Source organism: Tinamus guttatus, unplaced genomic scaffold, assembly GCF_059628265.1.
Source record: "Tinamus guttatus ecotype Peru unplaced genomic scaffold, ASM5962826v1 Tinamus_guttatus_pri_ptg000351l, whole genome shotgun sequence".
Lineage (NCBI taxonomy): Eukaryota > Metazoa > Chordata > Aves > Tinamiformes > Tinamidae > Tinamus > Tinamus guttatus.
In genome coordinates this window covers 559,598-579,687 of record NW_028288885.1, presented here as the reverse complement: position 1 = coordinate 579,687, position 20,090 = coordinate 559,598, and the positions used below count along the sequence as shown (strand labels likewise).

General features: G+C 35.6%; 1 protein-coding gene across 2 annotated transcripts in view; it reads left to right on the top strand.

Moving 5' to 3' along the window:
* The window catches only part of AHI1 (Abelson helper integration site 1), an 82,761-nt gene that overhangs the window by 19,751 nt on the left and 42,920 nt on the right, over window positions 1-20,090 (top strand). For both annotated transcript variants that reach the window (XM_088529858.1, XM_088529857.1), the window contains exons 13-18: window positions 453-682; window positions 1,610-1,713; window positions 2,285-2,403; window positions 5,393-5,523; window positions 7,028-7,168; window positions 9,306-9,508. In XM_088529858.1, the coding sequence (XP_088385984.1) occupies window positions 453-682; window positions 1,610-1,713; window positions 2,285-2,403; window positions 5,393-5,523; window positions 7,028-7,168; window positions 9,306-9,508 (928 nt within the window). The remainder of the gene's footprint in view (window positions 1-452; window positions 683-1,609; window positions 1,714-2,284; window positions 2,404-5,392; window positions 5,524-7,027; window positions 7,169-9,305; window positions 9,509-20,090) is intronic.

Genomic DNA, 20,090 nt, shown 5'->3' with positions numbered 1-20,090 from the left:
AGCTTTTATATCTATTTAGTGATTCTAAATATCCCTTAGGGCTTTTTTTGTTTGTTTGTTCCGTGTGTGTGTGTGTTTTTTTTTTTTTTTAATGAATGATATCCCCAAATATCTTAATAATTTAACTCCTGAAGGAAAGAAACTGATACATGCCTTGGAACACTTTGCACATTTTAAAATATTCAAAATGCAAAACGTCTATTGAATAAGATGTGATTCATCTGGTCATGAATTTACTTTAAAGAGAGAATCATAGGCAATATCCCAATTCTTGTTAGAAAATACCTTATTAAAAGATTGTAAAAGAATGCCAGGATTTGGCAGGTACCACTGAGTGTTTCCATGCATTTGCCTCAAGCCATATTAGCACAGACTATGGCGTTCGTTAGTTATATGTTGCTCTGCTTGTGATTACTTTATACAGTAATTATTCTGAATTCCTTTCCTTTTAGAATGTGGAAAATTGAAACCCAGGCTACATCTGCTGTAAGAGTTTTCCCTCATCCTTCATTTGTTTATACTGCCAAGTACCACCCAACGGCAAACTCTTTGGTTGTGACAGGATGTTACGACTCTGTGATTAGAATATGGAATGCAAAAGTGAAAGACATCCATGGGCAACTGCTACAGGAGCTTGATGGTCACAAAACCTTCATCAACACACTCTGTTTTGATGCAGAAGGTATTTTCTCAGAGTTACTTTATTGCTTTTTTTTCATTTCTGTTGAAAACCAACTTAAGCATTTCTAGTTTCATAGAGGTGGCATGAAATACTTAAATGGAATAGAATAGTTTTATCTGTGTTTGCAATGAATGGGTTAGTGTGCTGCCTTATTTGGGATTACTTTAAGCAAACACAAAACCCTGATATCAATTAAGAATATTCTGGAATAGGAATGACAAGCAGATAAATGCGTAGTTATTGAGCAGTGATGACTAGGCAAGTTTTGAAAATAGTTTAGTTTTCCTTGCCTCTACAAGCCGTTTTTATTAGTAGCTAATGTTTTGGACATGTTATAGCAAAAATAAGCAGAAAATAAAGCCTAGAAGCTACTGTTCAGAGGACAAAAATGCATCAGGGTACAGATGGAAAGTTATTGTAGAAATACACTGGGAAAAAGGCAGATTTGGATAAATGGGAGAAGATACCAGGAAGAGGAGTGTGACACTTTTAATAAGGGGTAAGTGTTTCTACATAATACAAGAACACCTTCTGAGAAAGAGTATTTGTTCTTGTTCAAGATGCTCTCAATGAGTGTATTCAATGCATACATAAGCACTAAAATATCATATAAAGCTCACTGAGGTAAACATTCTCATTTTTCATGGTTCCTAGAAGATGATAAAAAGTGAAGAAATTTAATAAAATATTCTGCATCCCAATATTTGACTTATTACTAGCTAAATCTACATTCACGGTATCAACTTTTGTCATGCAATGTGAACAAAATGTATTTGCACTGAATATATCATAGGAAAAGAGAGGAAAAAATGGTGTTTGCCTATTCACAATGTAATAGAAGAAGCTGTTTCTTGTTCTTGCATCCCTTTCCTTTGTTTGTTCTTTTGCTTGGCGTTCTTTTGGTTGTATGTAGTTATTATTTTACAGGGCTCCACATGTTCTCAGGAGATAGTTCGGGATTGATTATAGTTTGGGATACTTTTGTAAAAGGAAGTTCTCAACATCTGTTCCAACACTGGAGCATTAATAAGGTATACAAATTCCTTGAATAAGTTTTGTAATTTTTATGTGTACTGTTGCAAATCTGGTCACCTGATTTACATTCAGTTATTTCTATATGTTATTCTTTGTTTAACTAGAAAGGTGTTTACAGAGTTAGGATTTATGGATTGTCGTGTAACTTTTATTTTTATGTATGTAAAGCATAAAAAACGCTCAAGATTTAATAACATAACATTAGCAGATGACAGTGTGTTAGGCTTATTCTCAAATGTTCAATCAGCTTTTCTGTCATCAAGCATGTTTCAGAAGTTCATAGACATAATACAATCTGTCTTGTGGTTGTGAAATTTGATTGCCTAGGATATAGTGCCTTATTCTAGGTACAGGCTGTTTCTTAATTGAACAGCGAAGGAGGAGGAAAAAAATAATGCAAGACTAAAATGAATTAAAGGATGCAAGCATGAGTTTTAAAACACAGAAATTAAAATTCGTACTGTATTTGTTTTCATTTTTTACTATGTTTTCCATTTTTTTCAAAATTAATGATACCTTATAACAGAATTTATTATTTTATTGTCTGTTTTTTTTTAAAAAAAAAAGGAAATAAAAGAAAATGATATTAAAGGAACTCCAATAAATCATTTAGAGGTACACCCAAATGGAAGACGTTTATTAATCCACGCCAAAGACAGTACCCTGAGAATTATGGATCTCAGAATGTAAGTAGATTTTGGTATCAGTGCATAATTTCTTCTGTTTTAAAAACTACTGGCAAGGATATAAGGTGCCATAAAATTATTAATAAAGAAGAAAGTGTAGAGAAAAAAGATGTCCTGATAATTAAGGATAGCAATATCAGGGTTAGGAAATGATTTCAAAACCCTGCTGTGTTACAAACCTTTTGTGTGATGTTGGGTAAGTCGTTTCAGATAGATAGAATATTCAGAAATGCCTGGATAACTTGGGAGTTTAAGAAAGCCTGAAAATGAAGGCCCTAGTCTCTTCAAGAGTAAATTATCCCTTAAAAAGTATAATCTGGGTCTGAAATAGCTCTGAAGTAATTACATTTATTTATTCATGTTTTAGTTCCTCTTTTGTTAGACTCTAAAAAGTGTGTTTTGGTGATAAAAATGGAATGAAGATTGTCATCATGGATATTAAATAATACTTATATTAAATATATCTGGTATGCTGTATTGATTAGGTGGGGAGATATTTCAGCATAATTGTTGATGATTTTCTTATTCCCAAAACATATTCCCTTAGAACATACTGCTTTAATAACTAGCTATGATAGAAAGACAAGAGGGTTACAGAATCACATAGTCATTGAGGTTGGAAAGGACTTCTGGAGTTTGTGTAGTGCATCACAGCTGTTCAAAACAGGCACATATAGCACATTGCTCAGGATGTTGTCCAGTTGGGATTTGAGTCTCTGTCCAGAGACAGAGAGTCCATAAGAATTCTGGTCAGCTGTTCAGTTGTTGAGTTTGTTCATGTTCACAGGAAAAAATGTTTTTTCTTGTGTTTAAATTGAATTTGCTATATTTCAATTTGTGCCTGTTGCCACTTGCCCTTTCACTAGGTACCTGTGAGAAGAGTCTGGCCCTATCTTCTTTACTCCCTGCAACCAATTATTTATTTAGATTGGTAAGATACTGCCAAACCTTCCCTTCTGCAGTGTCATGTTAAAGAGATGAACACTCTTTGTAAATGATTCATCCCGAATTTTATGCCTACCTCTCCCTGCACACATGCAGACAACGAAAGGCCCCTGGTGTTCTACATGAAGCTGCCTGGGGGAAATACCTTTTAGACTCCGACAGCACAAGAAACCATGTTCTTTAGAATGCACACATATACGCTCTTTCAGGAAATCTCATTCTTAGAATATGGATTGAGTGTTTGAACTAGCTGAAGACTTTCCAGTCTTATAGTTCATTTTTCAGCTTTACAATAAAAAATAAATTAGAGTGATGATGACAGAAGGCCAGACTATCCATGCAGTCCGAACATGAAATGTATGAATTAATAGTGGGATTATGTGGGTTTTTTTGTTTGTTTGTTTTGCTTTGTTTATTGAAGCTGATGGTCTTTGATCACTGACGTTCCAGAAGAGTGCAGAGAGTTGTAGTTTGTGAGAGGAAAATGGAGATGTGTATTAGCTTATTAGAAAGGGCAAACTTTTTATAAGCTTCACTATTATTTTAAGCCAGCCTATCAATAGGATCCCCATCTCTTCTTTGCCTCATCCCACATACCTTTGGCCCTATATTCCCAACATTTCCGCTTTATCAGCTCTAGAGATCTTGTGGTACAGGATTAAGGCAGATCCGTGAAATGATCTGACAAAAAAAGCAGCCTAAAAAACAAATAATTAGTCTTCAGTTGAATCAATTATCTGATCCAACTTGTCCGATGGCTGCCAAAACGCTAGAGAAGGAACAAGGGAGAGCCTGGGAAAATAAGGGTGGAGAGGACAGCAGCAGGACTGCTGCTTAGACCACAGCTGCTTTAGCCTAAGCCTATCGATAAAGCGTGAGGTCGGATGCCCAGCAGTGATAATTTTACACGTCAGCATTAACTGCTCTTTCCCTGCATGAGAAAAGAGGGGGTGGAGGTCACAGATCAGCATAATTTACTTCGAGTGGCAGCTAGTTGTTCTTAATTGTCCTCTTTCAACTTACTTTTTTGATCTTTGTGGATAATGTTAGTATCCTGTCACTCAGGTGATCAGGGATTTGGTTTTGGTTCAGACTTCTTAAATATTCATATGCAAGTTAGTCTGACATCTTGTAGATTTGTTCTACATGACATCTCAAAGATAGTATCTTTCCTACTCATTCAGGCAACTAAAACTATTATGTGAACTGATATGGTCTTGTACAATGATCATTAAAGTATCCCTTTTCTCTTGCTTGTCAAGTGATGTGCTTCCCCCAACATCTCTGTTATTTCTGCAGTAACAATCACATTTTAAAAATTACCTTCTTCCTTTGAGGGCTGTCGTGACCTATCCCTGCTCCCCTGCCTCAAACTCTGTTTACTCTCTTATTCCTGTATTAGCCTCCATTTTGATTGTGAACTCATATTTTTTTCCAAATTGCTCCTCATTCTTGAGACAACCTCTTTTAAGCAACTTGCTTATGCTTCTTTTTTTTTTTTTTTTTCTCCTTTGTGTAAATCTGATTACAAATTTTGTTACCTGATTCCTGCAGAATGTTTATCAGCAGTTAGGTCATTAGTACTACGCTGACCAGTAGTGTATCTGAAGAAGACTGGGATTCCTAAGCAGCTAAATAATATTAACAATAGCAACATTAATTGTAAAGTAATTACTATTACTGCCTGAAGTGTGTTGATTGTATTGCTGTTTTTGTAGTCAAGGAGACATTTTCTCCAAAGCCAAGGATCAAGAAGGTGCAAATAACTATTGCCATGCTTTAAATCTGAAAATTTCCTTACCGTAACCAAAGGCAATGATTTAAATTTTGATATGTAATTTCAGGCACATTATAAAAGCCAGGGAAAAGGAAGGGTGAACAACTGTAGTTTGCAAAACGTGGCATTGCATTATCTACTTTGGGCGCAATGCGTATTGATTTTTTTTTTTTTTCTGATGTGCAGAAGGAAATACTGATAGATAAAATATTTGATTGTTTCTTATGAAAATATTTGCCACAATTGTAAACTATTCTTTATCTTTAGCTTGGCTACAAAGAAATATATAGGTGCCACAAATTACAGAGAAAAGATTCACAGCACCTTGACGCCATGTGGTTCATTCCTTCTTTCAGGAAGTGAGGATGGAAAGGCATATGTTTGGAATCCAGAAACAGGTAACTAAATGTTTTATACTATTGAGTGGGGCTGTCAAGGCTGAAGGGATAGATTTTGGTAAGCTTTCCTGAAATGTACTTGGTATGGAATAAATATTCAGTAAGATGTTCTGACATCCTTAAACCTTTACTCCACCTTTTAAAAGATGTATTGTTAATCCTCTCCTCTAAGATCTTATTGATGTAATTCTCTAGAGGAGAAAACAGATGTTACTTCTGTCTATTTATTTATATCCAGCAGAAATGGAGAACCTTAGGCTTGTGTATTGCTGTTTTTTTAATATATTGATGAGGGTCTTAGAAATCACAAAAATGTTTAAGTTAAAACAGACCTTCTGTTATTTTGCGGGGAGAGGGGGAGGATTTGGGGGTTAGAAAGTTGAGAACAACTTTCTCCTTCCCAAAGACTTCAGCATACAAACTTTCTTCGTTAATTATGCCAGAAGAATGCCTGACCTATACAGTTTTCAAGTAACTACCAAAGTCTTCCTGGAAACATCTTAAGCAAAGCATATATAGATAAGATAGAGTTGTAGTCTTTGTTGCACAGTAAGGTACAAGAGGCAAAAATGACAGCAGGAGGTAACAGAAGCAGTCTGATTTTTGATGGCATTATATTTTCTCCAGCTGAAGTCTAAATATTTTTTTAAAGTAAAAAAAACTAGCTGTTTTAAAACTTAACATCAGTCCTGGGTTGAATTTCTTTTAGTGATTCCAACTAAATTAGCATGCATTTATACCACTGCACAATTTGTCTAAAACATTTAAAAGATAAATGTATAAAGTGAAATCTCATTTTTTTTAAATAGGCCCTGAGTCTTGCTTACACACTGAACTTCATTCATAATGCTGTCAAGAGCTTTTTTTTTTTTTTTTAATAATATTTTGCTCAACTTTCACTGCTGTTGCCAAAGTCATATTATGGGAATCTACTGCTAAGATCACTATCTCCTGGCAAAATGCAGGCATAAACAAATACTGTGGAACACCACCTTTCTGCAACTTGCTTATCAGGACAGCACAACTCAACTAACCTGATGCATCCTCTGGGTTTTCCTGCATTTAGTGCGGTTGGAACTGCACCTATTTCTCTGACTTTATTCAATGATCTAAAAGCTAGTATTTTTTTTGTCTTATGGCAAATATTAATTTTCACTCGACTGAAGAAGTACATATTTACAGTGCCGTGTCAGCCAGCACACTGCAGTAATATGAGCTATGGCCAGTCCAAACAGCATTACACTCAAGTGCTTGAATTCTACCAAAGTGAATTCTGCCATATTACAGTTAAGTATCATTTATGTAGTGTTGTGGTATGTCTTTGGCCTTTTACGTAGAGGATCACTCTACCTTCATGGGGGGGAAAAAAAAGAAAGAATTTCAAAAGCATTCTCTATTTAAAAGCTAAATAAATACATTTCCTCTAATGTTTTGCCACTCTACAAATTGTTGCAATAAGTTAACTACATCAAATATGTTTTCATGCTGTACTTTGCTTCTGTAGGTGATCAGGTGGCCGTATATTCTGAACTCTCCTTCACATCTCCACTTCGTGATGTTGCCTTTCATCCACATGAACACATGGTGTCATTTTGTGCCTTTGGTCAAAACCAGCCCATACTTGTGTACATTTATGATTATAAAGGTACAGTAGAAACTTTTTTGATGCAACTATAAATATTTATTTTTTAGAAGTGATTTACTAGTGTTTTTATTTCTTTTGAAGCAAAAACAAAGTGAAATAATATGCATCTCTAAGTGTGGAGATCTCAAAGGCCTCACTGGATGAGATTCTGAACAACCTCCTCTAGGTTACTTGGTTTTGAGCTGAGGCTTGGACTGCACAGTCTCCAGGGGTCTTTTCCAACTTCAAAGATTCTTGTATAATTTACACAGAAATCTCTAAAAACAGTTTAAAATTTTACTTATAACTGACTTCATTGCTTTAAAACTGCTATTGTATTTTACTCTATGTGATGCTTACAGTACTATAGTATGCAGGCAGTGCTACATGAATGTCTAGAATCCCCTTTTCAGTATCAGGGTGGCTTATGGAGCCAGACAATATGATTGTTTTGAAAATTAATGAATAGCTTCCTGGAAATCTCAGCATTTTGTAATGCTGAAATGTAATATTCTGACTACCTTACAAGCAATTTTGAGGAGCTGTATGGAAGTGGATACATGTGAATGCAACATGATTAAGTGTGCTTGTTTGCTTGTTGTTCTAGGTAGAAGTTCTCTGGATAGATAAGTCTCTGCTGTGATTATGTGACAGATAGGTTTATACCTCGTGTTATCTATATGTTAAAGAAGAGATGGCGATAGACTCTGCCTTTGCATTTTTGGTTTGCAAGATAAAATCCAGAAGGTCCTTTGCAAGCTTCTCTGGTCTTGTGTTTTTGTGGTTAGATTAAGCAGTGTCATTCTTTCAATTAAGGGCATAGTTTCAGAGTTTGTATTATATCTTGATGGTAGATAATGTTACTATGATTTATACAGCAAATTATAAGTATCTGTGAATTATAACTAGGTATATATTTATAGAGTGAATTATATCTAATTCTTTTATTTGCAGCATACATCTTTTTGTAAAGTTAGAGTTGTCTTTTTACATTAGCTTTTTAAATAACATGTACTAATGAGATTACTCATATCAAATCTCACAGTTTAGGTTATTTGTCTATTGAACTGTGTGACTTGTACAGGAAAGTAAAGTGGAATGACTTCATAGTTAATATTCAGTGCTAAACTTCAACCCAGTAAGGTATCTGCACTCTTTACTTGCTGTATTAATGGAAAATTAGTCTCACTAATATACTCTGACTTTTTTTTTTTCTTTCCTCCAAACTTTGTGTAATTTTAATACAAATGTGTTTATATTTAGAGATCATACTGGTAGATATTTCTATAGTCTGACTTTTTAACTAAGTCGCTGGTGGCAGTAAGACTTTGCATAGGTTGTGGTCGTTTCTCTGTTGCCTGTACTAACTTTTTGTTCCTTTTTTGGTTAAAAGCACACGCTTTCAGAAGATGCTCTTACTGCATTAGAGTTGAAAGAGTTAATCATATAGTAATACTAATTTTAGTCACTGGCACAGTTTTTAAGGCTCTAGCAGTAACAGTGTTCTGCATAGATCAAAGCTTTATAAATATCCTGGGCAAAACTTTTGTGAAAAATCCTGTTAACCTTTGTTGGCCTGAGACCAGAAAATAAAAGTTGTAAAATCAAAATGTTGTTTAAATAAGAGTGAGACAACTATCATCAAAAGTATCCTCTTCAGGAAGGTTAGGCTCCTTCCTAAGAATGACTTTTGTGCCTGTATACTTATTTAACACCCTTGGAGTTTTTCAAGTGTAGTAAGCTCCCCCGAACTAGGCTGAAAAAGGTTGTAGTTCAAAGTATACCTAGCAAAAGGGCTCACTTAAATGGATTACAAACAATATACTTCTTGCTTTTAAAACAGAGCAAAACAAAAATTCCTCTCTTCTTCACACAGAGCAGCAATGTTTATCAACAGTACAATAAAATCAGTTCAGTCAGAGCAGTTACTGAACACAAATTAATGGAAAGGAGACGTTATTGCAAGGAGTTAGGATTGTCAAATGTGTCATTCTGAAGTTCTCTCACTAGTGCTACTGTTACACATTGATGGTCTTTCAGTAAAGACATGGCTGGCTATGATGGTGACCATTCAAATTAGTTGTTTTCTTTTTTTTTTCATTATCTTTTTAATACAGTTTAAGATTTCATCTGACATGAATATTGTTTGTTTCTACAGTTGCACAGCTGGAAGCTGAAATTGTAAAAGATCTTAGCTCAACAATTACCACAGCTGCACCAAGAGGGCCACAAATTTTTAGCAGTTTTTCTGAAATTCCCATGCAACAGAGTTCAACAATGTCCCCAGCAGATCAATTCGTCAGCGTTGCAAGAGCATCAATGAGAATGCAGAAGGTGAAACAAAAACTTGATTCTGTTACAGTAAGTGATTTCTTTTTTTTTTTTTTTTCTTTCAAGGAGCATGTAGTTTCCTTAGTCACAATGTTATGGATAACTGTCCCAGAAAATAAGCAGTATGTGTTTTATATATATATATAAATAAATCATATATGTATAGTATTGGATTTGTTCCTCTGGAAATGAGTATATGTCTCAGTAGTGCTAATGCACTTAAAAGTAGCTATTCTGAAAAGGTTAATGACATAAAGCTAAGTTACTTTTGTTTACCAGGTGTCAATGATGGGATTCTTCCATTAATTCCTATTTCCATTCATATGATATACTACCCAGATCGTTACCGCTGAGCTTAATAAATTACATCTTTTTTTGGTCTATTCACCTTTAAAATGCAGAATATTCCTGAATTGTGCTCTGCAGATCTTGCTGGTTAGAATGGCATGGCCTGTGTTTGGTTTTGTGTTTATTATATTTCAACTTCTTTACAGCATTTATTAATTTCATGTAGTTTTAGATTTTCTCTGTGTTGGTAATTAGCAAAGCACAAAAGAAGCAGATTAATAGCTGAAAGCAGTTGTTGCTGTGGACCTGTAGCTACACTTATCATGCTTCCAGGATTTTGCTTTGAGCCAGGTCTAGTCTCATTCCTTGACCTGAAAATCCCAACTAGGCATGTGGTTTGAAATGAGTGAGCAAGTTCACTGTGAGCAGAATCCTAATCAAGGTCTTCGACACCCTCTTCTGAAGCCTCTTCTCACAGACCATGTGTATAGGAGATGTCAGAAAGGAGTCTCTCTTCTCTGACTGCTGGGCTGAGGGAAAGCAGAGCTCTAGGCATTTGCTCAGGGAGTGTAGGCAGGAGGGCTAGTGCTAGGCAATTAAAATGGAGAGGGCAGAAAACATCTCTTGTGGTGATGTCTATTCCTTGCTTATTTTTCTAGCCTCCACTGAAGGGAATGTTTATCTGCATTCCCATCTCACGCTGTTATGATACAGGCTGTAGACTCATAGCGTATGAGATGTGGTAGGGCACCCCTTTCTATCCTCCATGGGGTACATGATGTGCAGCTGATATCGTGGGTATTGGTAGCCCACAGAAAGCTTGAAGAAAAGGAGCTCTGCACCCACCGCCTGCCTCCCCAAACCCAAGCTGACTACTCAGTGCTGTGCAGGATGTAAAGGCAGAAAGGTGTGTGAATGAGGCGTGAGGACTGTGCCACGAGTGTTTAACATTAATGTTAGATGAAGGGCAGGGAGCCATTAAACTTGCCATGCTTATTAGAGTGCAAAGGTGGGGAGATAATCACTATTAGAAACACAGCATCAGCCTCCTAAAGTCTCACAGCCCAAGTTAGTTGAAACCACTGCAGCCTGTACTAGTCTGCACTGATAGTTAGGAAACTGTGAATGAGATTTTAATGACATGGTACTGATACCATATTATCAGTCTTTGTGCTGTTGTTCTAGCAGCTCTCCAGGTCAAACCAAATCTTAATCACCTCTGCAGTCCCAACGCTAATTCTGTGGTTCCACCTGAAGCTTTGTATATTCCTTTCTTCTCTTCTACCCTAAGAAGTTGTGTAAGAAGGCATTATGCATGCATACCTTAGTGGAAATCATGGGCCCTGTCACAGGGAGCTGTTGATGAGGGCTGCAGTGGGGATGATGCAGAAGCGAAGTCTGTGTATGCCGATGCTCCTTCACAGGGGTATTTTTAAATTCTGAGAACAGGACCTTCAGAGCAGCACAGGTAGCTTTTATCCTCTGCACTCTTCCATACAATGATCATGGGCAGCAGTCTTAGTGGTGTTGTCCCACCCAAAGACATGTTCAAGACCTATCTAGTCTGTCAAGTCTTAAGAAGGACAGTCTTCATCTTTTGAACTTTAGGCAACACTGTTCATTTGGCCTGTCATAGTCTTTGTGATGAGTGACTTCGCTATAGCACCACCACTACATTGTCCTGCTGCTATGGAGGTTTTGGCTACTTAGTCTGCTTTGATGAGCCATGTTGTTCCTTTGAGGCCTTGGGTGGCCCCATGCTGGGTAGCTGAAGAGGTTGAGGTCACTAAGTTAAATAGCAGTTGGAAAGAGCAATAGAAGAAAGAAAAGCCATAGCAAGGGAGAATGATGGCAGAAGGTAGGACTTGTAAAGAGGAGAAGGGACACTGAGGCAGGACAAAGGTTGCCTAAATTAAGAAGGAGCAGCAGAATCACAAAGATTTGAGGGCTAATAAAGGTACAAACGCCATTGGCTCTTCATGGAGTATAAGGAGTGCTTCAGGGTGCAAGGGAATGCCTGAGAGTTCAGGAGCATTTGCACTCACAGGAATATTTCATGGTGGCGAGGCCCACGCACTGGTCTGGGTTCTTGTGCCCCTGATAAGGATCAGATTGCACCAGATACACACACCTGGAATAGTTCTGATATGCAAGAGCTGGATTTTCTCTGGATAAACCACACATAAGAAATACTCCGTGGTGCAAAGCAGTGCACAGTAAATGGGAAGGACTATTGGATGCACTTGAAAGATGTGTTACTTCTCCATGTTAAAATGATAATGTAGCTAGATGTACTCTTATTTTCCTTTTCCTGGAAAGATAACACATAGTGAAATTACCAATGGATTGAAATATTGCACAATTCTGTTACACCTGGGAATGTTTTACAACATGACTTTTCAGTGAGTCACAGTTGATGCTTCTATCTTGCCTTGCAGGCACAATGCAGAAGTAATATTTGTCTTTCACAGCGGAATTTTGTGAAAGGTTTAAGTCATTGCCCTGCATGAGTTTACAACTTATAGTAATCATGCTTCCACTTAAAGTTTACTTAAGTGAATCCAGTCTTGCCAGCTGGGAATAGTTTAGCAAAAATAATTATATGACTGTTGTTTTTTGAGAATTGCACGCCTACCTTTGTGGAAGCTGGCGGTGCCTTTAGAATTCCAGTGCAGTGGCACACTTGAATGAGCAAGCAGTATCATTAAACTAGCAATTCCACGTGTATGCAGAACATATGAAGCTTGGATTTCTGCATTTTTCATTCGTTTCTTTTTCCTTTGTGGATTTTGTAATATTTAGTGAGGTTTGTCTGCCAAATTTCGCCAACCCTTCTGTTAATGTAGAGACTTATTTAGGTTTTGTATTCTAGTTTACCATTTGTTTTAATGAAGGACATAATATTTTAGAGACCTATTTTTTCAGTTCAACTTGACTAAAATTCAAATGAAAATATACTGGGGATTGAGAAACAGATGTACTATCAGTGTGTACAGTACAGAAGTACAGACACCTCATTTTGTTAGGAAATCCAGGATAAATGTTGACTGTGAAGTGCTTACAAGGGAAATTAATAAAAACATACACATATTGCCAGAAACATTACTTCCGGAACTAAGCGCAGTAGTTATTTCAGGACCAGTTTTAATAAGCTTTGTAATTACAAGTTTTGGTCTTAATCAGCATATTTAAATGTAACATGTTTGATATGCTCTTTGATTATTTTCTACTTGTAAAGACATTAATAAGCTCACAAATCAAGTGCTAGTTCAAAAGCACTTATGCTGTTATTTAAAAATGTCATTTTTAAAAAAATTGATAACTTTTTAATTTTAAAAATGTGCTCAACTTTTTAAATTTTAAAACTCTTCCATATAGATTTTTTTAAAATCTCTTAACTTTTTTTGTAATCATTAATTTAAATTTGAAGAATTTTATATTTGAGTGTGAAATAATGGTTATTTACCCCAAAACAGTAGTTATGCTTAGTTTTTCCCTGACATCTGTCCTACACAATTTGATGACAAAAATCCATGGCAAAATGATGATATCTGCCATTTAAATCCTGAAAACACTATATTAAAGTGTAATTTTTCTGCTTGTGTGTCACAGACTCACAAGGGTCACCCTTTGCAACAAGCAGGCTGGGGACATAGCTGGTAGACAGTAAACGTGGCCTGAGTCGAGCCAGGGCACGTGTTTTATGAGACAAAGCTCCTGGAGTCTCTGGACAGCAGAGAGCTCCCAGGGTATAATTATATATATACTTACCAGCAGTAGCCAGTGGATATAGAAATAACTTTTAAGTGCCGTATTTGTAAGTCTGCACCTTAGACATCTAATTTGAAAATGTAAAGCAACTAGATTAAAATTTGGTTTGTTAGATAGAAGTTGAGAGTAATTTGTTCCTATAAGAACTCCAGCTTTTGTGTTATAACTAGTGCCTCCTTTCTGGGTACTTTTATAAGCAATCTGTTTGTTTTTCTTCTTGCTAATCTAAACAGGAACCTTGATGAATGATAGCGAAGTTCTTCTGTTGTTATATTCCCGTTCTTGCCCCAGAAAGTATGCAATTAAAACAAAGATTTGAGTACTAAGCTAAAGCTTTAGCAATTCCCTATAGCTACTGCATTTTGGTGTGTTAGAGTCTGTATGCTGAAAGTACACTGGAATCATATTCAGAAGTTCCTGATGAAATTCTTCATAAAACTAGAATGGAGAGTTGTCTTCTTTGCCCTATAGAGAAATGATGCTATAGTGAATCTTGGCAGCAGTTACTATTTGTCTCTGCCTCAAGGAACTAATGGTAATGTATGCTCTATTCATAATGGTTTTTAATAGGAAGTGTACACTTAACATCTCTAGTCATCAGAAGAACTCCTAAATGGTTTTCATTTTATGTACTTAAAATTTCACTTCCATATAGCAATCAAAGTACTTGTTTACCTTCTTGTTATGAAAAGTTATAATATACATTATGTAGTTCTGGGAATTTTAAAGATGTAACATCATAGCTGTGACATTATATTTTTTAAATGCCAAAACTATCATGCTATAAACTGAAGAATGCTTTTTAGCATTTAAGAACAAAAGCTATATATACTCTGTAGTACTCATACTGCAAGCAGGCTGCCTTCTCACTTCAATATGTGAATACTTCTAAATAATTAAAATGTTGTTTTCAAGTCTCATAGTTTTTTGTTTTTTTCCTTTATGAACTTTCTAAGCTGAGCTTTCAAAGTCTCGGCAGAAAACAGATAAAATCAAAATATATATATTGATAACTGTGTGTAATGTTTGTATATGTAACTGTACAATTTGCAGACCTGTGAACGAATGCTTTTCCGCTATACGCCTACTTGTATAAAAGCAGTTACTAAAATAATATTCTTTTCAGAACGCTAGCTGCAGATATGATTGGTTGGTTTTTCAGATTTTAAATGCTTGTTGTTTTTCTTTAATAAAGCACTAGTCAAACAATGTGGGAAGGAAGATGGTGTGCTCCTACTTAGGAAATCCAGGCTCAACCCATTTATTGAACGCAGTAATTAGCTCTGGCCAATAGTAATAAGTAATTAGTTAATTAGCTCTGAACAAGAATCTGGTAAAATTAAAAGACGTTTCAGACAAGAGCAGACAGATCCTAGGAGGTGTGAAAGAGCTTGAATAAAAGGAGGGCCTACTGATTACTGATCACAGCTCTCAGCTTTGCAAGAAGGATAGCTGGATTTGACTGAGACGGGAAATGTGATTAGAAAATATAGAAAATCATGAATAATATGAGGGAAAATTTTTGTTCTGTTTCTCACAACTGAAATGGGGACAATGACAATAAGTTTGGGAGTGGATTTCTTAATTGTCAGTTTTGTGCAGAACACATCAGTATAGGATCACAGGCAAAGGAGAGTATCATCATTTTGCTGATGACCTGTGCAATACATTCCAGTGGAATGAGAGCTCTTAAATTACCAAGGTGCTTTTGAATGTGTATCCCTTTTTTTTCTTTATAATCCAGTTTTCCTCCTCAGAAAATCTTAGGATACACTTTTCTCTTCCTAGGAAGTTCTGTTCCAGCTAATGCTTTAAACATAGCTACTCCAAGCTGTTTTTTATAAGCCATGGAGCTACTACCTTGCAATGTTAAATCCTTTACCTTTGAGTACTTTGTATACTAGATACAACATTCTCTTGTTTGGTTGAATGGTTGTGTTTGCACAAAGCAATTGTTAATACAAAGTAATTGAATTATTGAATTGAATTATTAGAAGCTTGATATTGGTAAAGTACTTATAGACGCATGAGTGTTTTGTCTAATTTTTCCATTGTATATTTTTAAGAAATAGTTTATTGTAAAGCAAGTTTTTGGAAAGGGTCATGAAAGTATTTCTCACTGCCAGTTCATTAATTTTGTCCACTTTAATTCCAAGACCCTTTACTGCAATTGTACATCATTCTAAATTGCAGGTAGATCATGTTACCTGTGCTAGGAAGGGCAAGAATATTTATTTGTGACAAAGTTCCTAATTTAGTAAAATTTTAGTCTAAGCATTCTTCATTTTAGTAGACATTAGGCGAAATGTAAAGCAACACAGAGACCAGAAAGAAAATAAATCTTTATTTTGTAGATGAAGAATGTTTGGCACAGGTGTGACACAAGTAGCTGTATAAATCTTCATAGTAATTTGTATAGGCTTGCAAAGCTTTGTTACTCTGCAGTAACTGCTGGTGAGTAGTTACCTTGGAACAGCTGACACGTTCTCAGGAAGTGTTGCAGCTTGGTAGCAAGTGCTCTGATCCTCGGCAACACTGGCATCTCTGATTAGGGTTCTGAATCTCACTTCGCTAACGTCATAGCTAAAATGAACGAAAATGTCTGTTTATTGGTATGTCTATACTTTCAAACATGTAGTTATGGAGATACTTCTGAATTCCTTGCATATATAATTTATATGTATTTATTATTACATAATAATAAGGATTTTTTCCTGTCTTTGAGCTTTTTTAGCATTAGCAGTAGCTGTAGGATTCCCCATTTCAAGCTATTTCTGTATTATTTCTCAAGGTCTTTAATGTTAAAAGTAAATGAGGAGCTGTGTTAATCTTTTGGATATACCAATTCCTGTTATATTGTACACATATTCGTGTTACAGGCAGAGGTTGCACATTTTAGTGTGACTCTGGAATTTACATCTGTGTGTGCTCACAGCCTTGTACTCCCGTGGCAGCGGTGGCCTGTGGGAATCTAGCTGTACCATCAGGCACATGCGTTTGTTCAAGGTTGCCCTTTCAGCTGTGCTGTAAGCATCAGGTACCAACTTTTAATTCTTGGTGGCAGTGTTATTCGTATAGAGATCTGTAAAGTACAGCTAGTTGAGACAGAAGATTTAGTTCCACTACTCTATTGGTAATTCTCTCTATTCATAGCCTTCTATTTCGCCAATGTTTCGTATAGAAAGTATGAGGAATGCATTGCATTAATTTTCAGCAAAAGTATATAGCCATTACAGTTATTTTGCTGGAGGGTAGAATAAAATTATGTAGTCATTTAATAAAACATGTATGGACTTTGCTGATCAATCCTTTAATTCCGTTTCCTGTTTTCTCTCAGTCTTCTCTCTGTGAATGTTTGCACAGTGTTAAGGAAAAGTTACTCACTGTTTGTTTTTTTTCTCTCTTGAACAAAATAAATAGGGATATCTGAGTAATGCTGTTTGCTCATATCATAGAGCAGAAAAAGCTAGATTCACTCACATTGGTGAATTAAAGCAATTTTATATCATCTTGTGCCAGCTGGCTTACTGTCACCAAGGTGTGAGGAAAGCAGCTTTCGTTAACAAGACGGAGCTAAATGAACTTGCAGTGCAAGAATTACCTTAAACATACACTGAGTAGATTCACTTCAGAACACTGTGGGGCTGCCATAAATGTGTTACAAGGTGATGGGTGCAGAAGGGAATGTTCTACTTCAGCTGCACCATCCCCACATGAATTCCCTCATGGCCCAAGTAAGGTACTGTAGACTGAGAGGAAGAGGAAAAGCAGCATAAATGGATTTTTAATATGGGGTTTTAGCAAAAGGAATCTGCAGGAATTTATTTTTTATTAGATGAGCAGTTTATTTCATATTCAAAAAAAAAAAGCGGGGAGGACAGGTTCATATGTTTTCATCCCAAACTGCTACTTATTCTGAGACAATATGGTCAGGTTTTTTTTAGCTGCCTCTCTCTATTATTATGTTAGAGATAAACTTTAGAATAATCAAATTAGGACTTGACAGTATAGGAAATTAGAGTGCATTTTGTCTTTATAGGCATTATTTTTAAATGAATTCAGTGAAGTGCCAACCTGTTTAGAGAAAGTCACTTTTTTGTTCAGAACAATAATGTTCAGAAAACTTACCTAGAGAGGATTTTATATGATGCAAAAAGACTAGGATTCAAACAAAAAAAAAGGGGGTGGAGGAGGGAAGAGAAATTGTTATGGTCAAATTGTTAAGTCTTGCAATTTTCCTTTTTTTTTTAATCTCATGATATTCACTTTTAATGTGAAAGCTAGTTCCACTGAAAATGTGTATTTGCATAATTTGCATAGAGCTGTTTTAACACACACAAAAAAGGAAAATGTAAATCAGCTTTGTTTAAACTTGGCAAAAACATGCAGCATTTGTTTCTGCAAAAATTGCAATAATTTTATAACTTGGTTTTACTCAATTTTTGATAGTAGTAAGCCATAGCTTTGATAAAGCTGTGGGTTTTGCATGAAGCAAGCAGAGTCTGTTGTGAAAAATAAGTAGATTGATGGCTGGTTATCTTAGCCAACTTTGCTCGTTGTTGTAAAGGCATTTTGCAATCCCTTCCCACAGCATGAATTTCAAAAATAGTGATTACTTCACTCTGTCTGTTCTCTAGGTAGCCTTATATGTGTCTGTTGTAGGAAAATTAATTACTTTTCATAGCTAGTTATACATCCTATGGAAGTGGTTCTGCTAAATCATTAGTCCTCAACTGTTAGCTGAATGCTTCCTTCCTCCCCTTCAGAGCTTGTACTTTGCTCTTTAGTCCTTTCAGAATTTTAAATAATATTTAAGAGCTGGTGCCGAGAGGATCTTTAAAATGCTGATTCTGCATTTACTTCACATGGGCAGGCTTTTATAGCTGAGCTTCACTGCCTTTAAGGTGGGATGAGTCACTCTTGTAAGACTTCTTAAATTTAAAACTTTTCAAATGTCATTTGAATATCTCTTTTATATAAAAAAAAAAAGCCTTTTTTGCCTTATTATTTTAAGGGCTTGGAGAGGAAGGAAGGATAGCGAGGTAGAACATATTTTGCATTTTAAACAGGCCGATTTTCTTAAAGGAAAACTTCAGGAATCTATTTAATCTTCTAATGTACATGTCTTTGGCATGTATAATGAGTGGGTTTGAGTAATACAGCAGGAAAATAGAAGTGAATTAAATTCTGTACAGATATGATTTACATACAAATTTTCATATCTCTTTGCTCAAGTACCATAATCAAGACAAGTTTCTCTTGATTTTTTTTTTTATTCTTCTAGGTGAATCAGAAAAGTATCTGCAAGTGCTGGTTTTGGATAGTTTGCTGTGCTGTGTTTAACTTGATTTCCAAAGGCTGATATATTCCAACTCTCTTCATTCCATAGTAATTTCTGAATCAATTGTTTGATAACAAGCAAATCTGAACACAAATTGCAGGAACTTTCATGGGGATGCTTCCCTGGACAACATTCACTGTTTTCGCTCGTTGAGGAAGAAAATATATCACTCACCCAGAGTTTCTGCAGGAGGGGGATCTTTCTCACTACAGTTGATCAGTAAAAGAAAATGAAGCATTGGAATAGAAGGATTAAAAGGTTTTCTGTGTTTTAGTAAACATGTAAGCTAATAGTGGCTTTCCACCATATTTGTTCATATCGAGGAAAACTTAACTATGTAACATAAAAAGCAGATAGGTAAACATAAAATATTATTTTTTTTAATTCAGAAAACAGCCCTCTTCTACCTATGTTTCACAATTAACTATTTTAAACATTCAGTCACGTTCATACAGTCCAGTAAAATCCAGCTGTTAGGCTCATGTATCATGTTTAGTGCTTAATCTCATTTTCTGTCTTTTCCTTCTTGCCAGTTTCAGAATAGAGTCACCGCAATTGCATGTGATTGCTAAGACAGCACTCCGTTATAAAAAAAAAAAAAAAAAAAAAAAAAAAACAACTTCTATCACATACTTTTCAGTAGAAATACATATTACTACATGAAAGCCAAATACAGTAAGATGAAAGTCTAGTGTAGTAATAATTTAACATTTTCATAATTAATTTATGCATAATATAGCCCTAAAAATATGTGCAGAATAACCTGACAAGGTTTTTGAGATAATGAACAGTCACTTACCTTAAAGTTTACATCAAGATTTGATTAAATATTAGTGTCGAGGTCCAAGGGATGTAAGTACATGTGTAAGTATGCTTATAATTAAACATGTGAAAGGGTGTATATGTTGGTATTATTCAAGCCTGTTGAATTGCTTAATGTCTCTTAAATGACAAAATTGTTATATATAAATTCTATAACTTTTGGAAATTGGAGATTGTTTCCCTTTATTTTCACTGTCTCCATTTCTTTACATGAAAGTTAGACTCCAGTAAGTTAGAAACTCATCATTGTTATATTTTGGCTCCTAGCTATGGCTTAAGAGTCTGAAATAAGGCCAAAGGAAGTGTTCCACTGAGTGTGGGCTTTCACATGGATTAAGTGAGCACATTTTTTTTAAATTGCAGAACGTTTGATTTTTTTTTTTTTTAAGG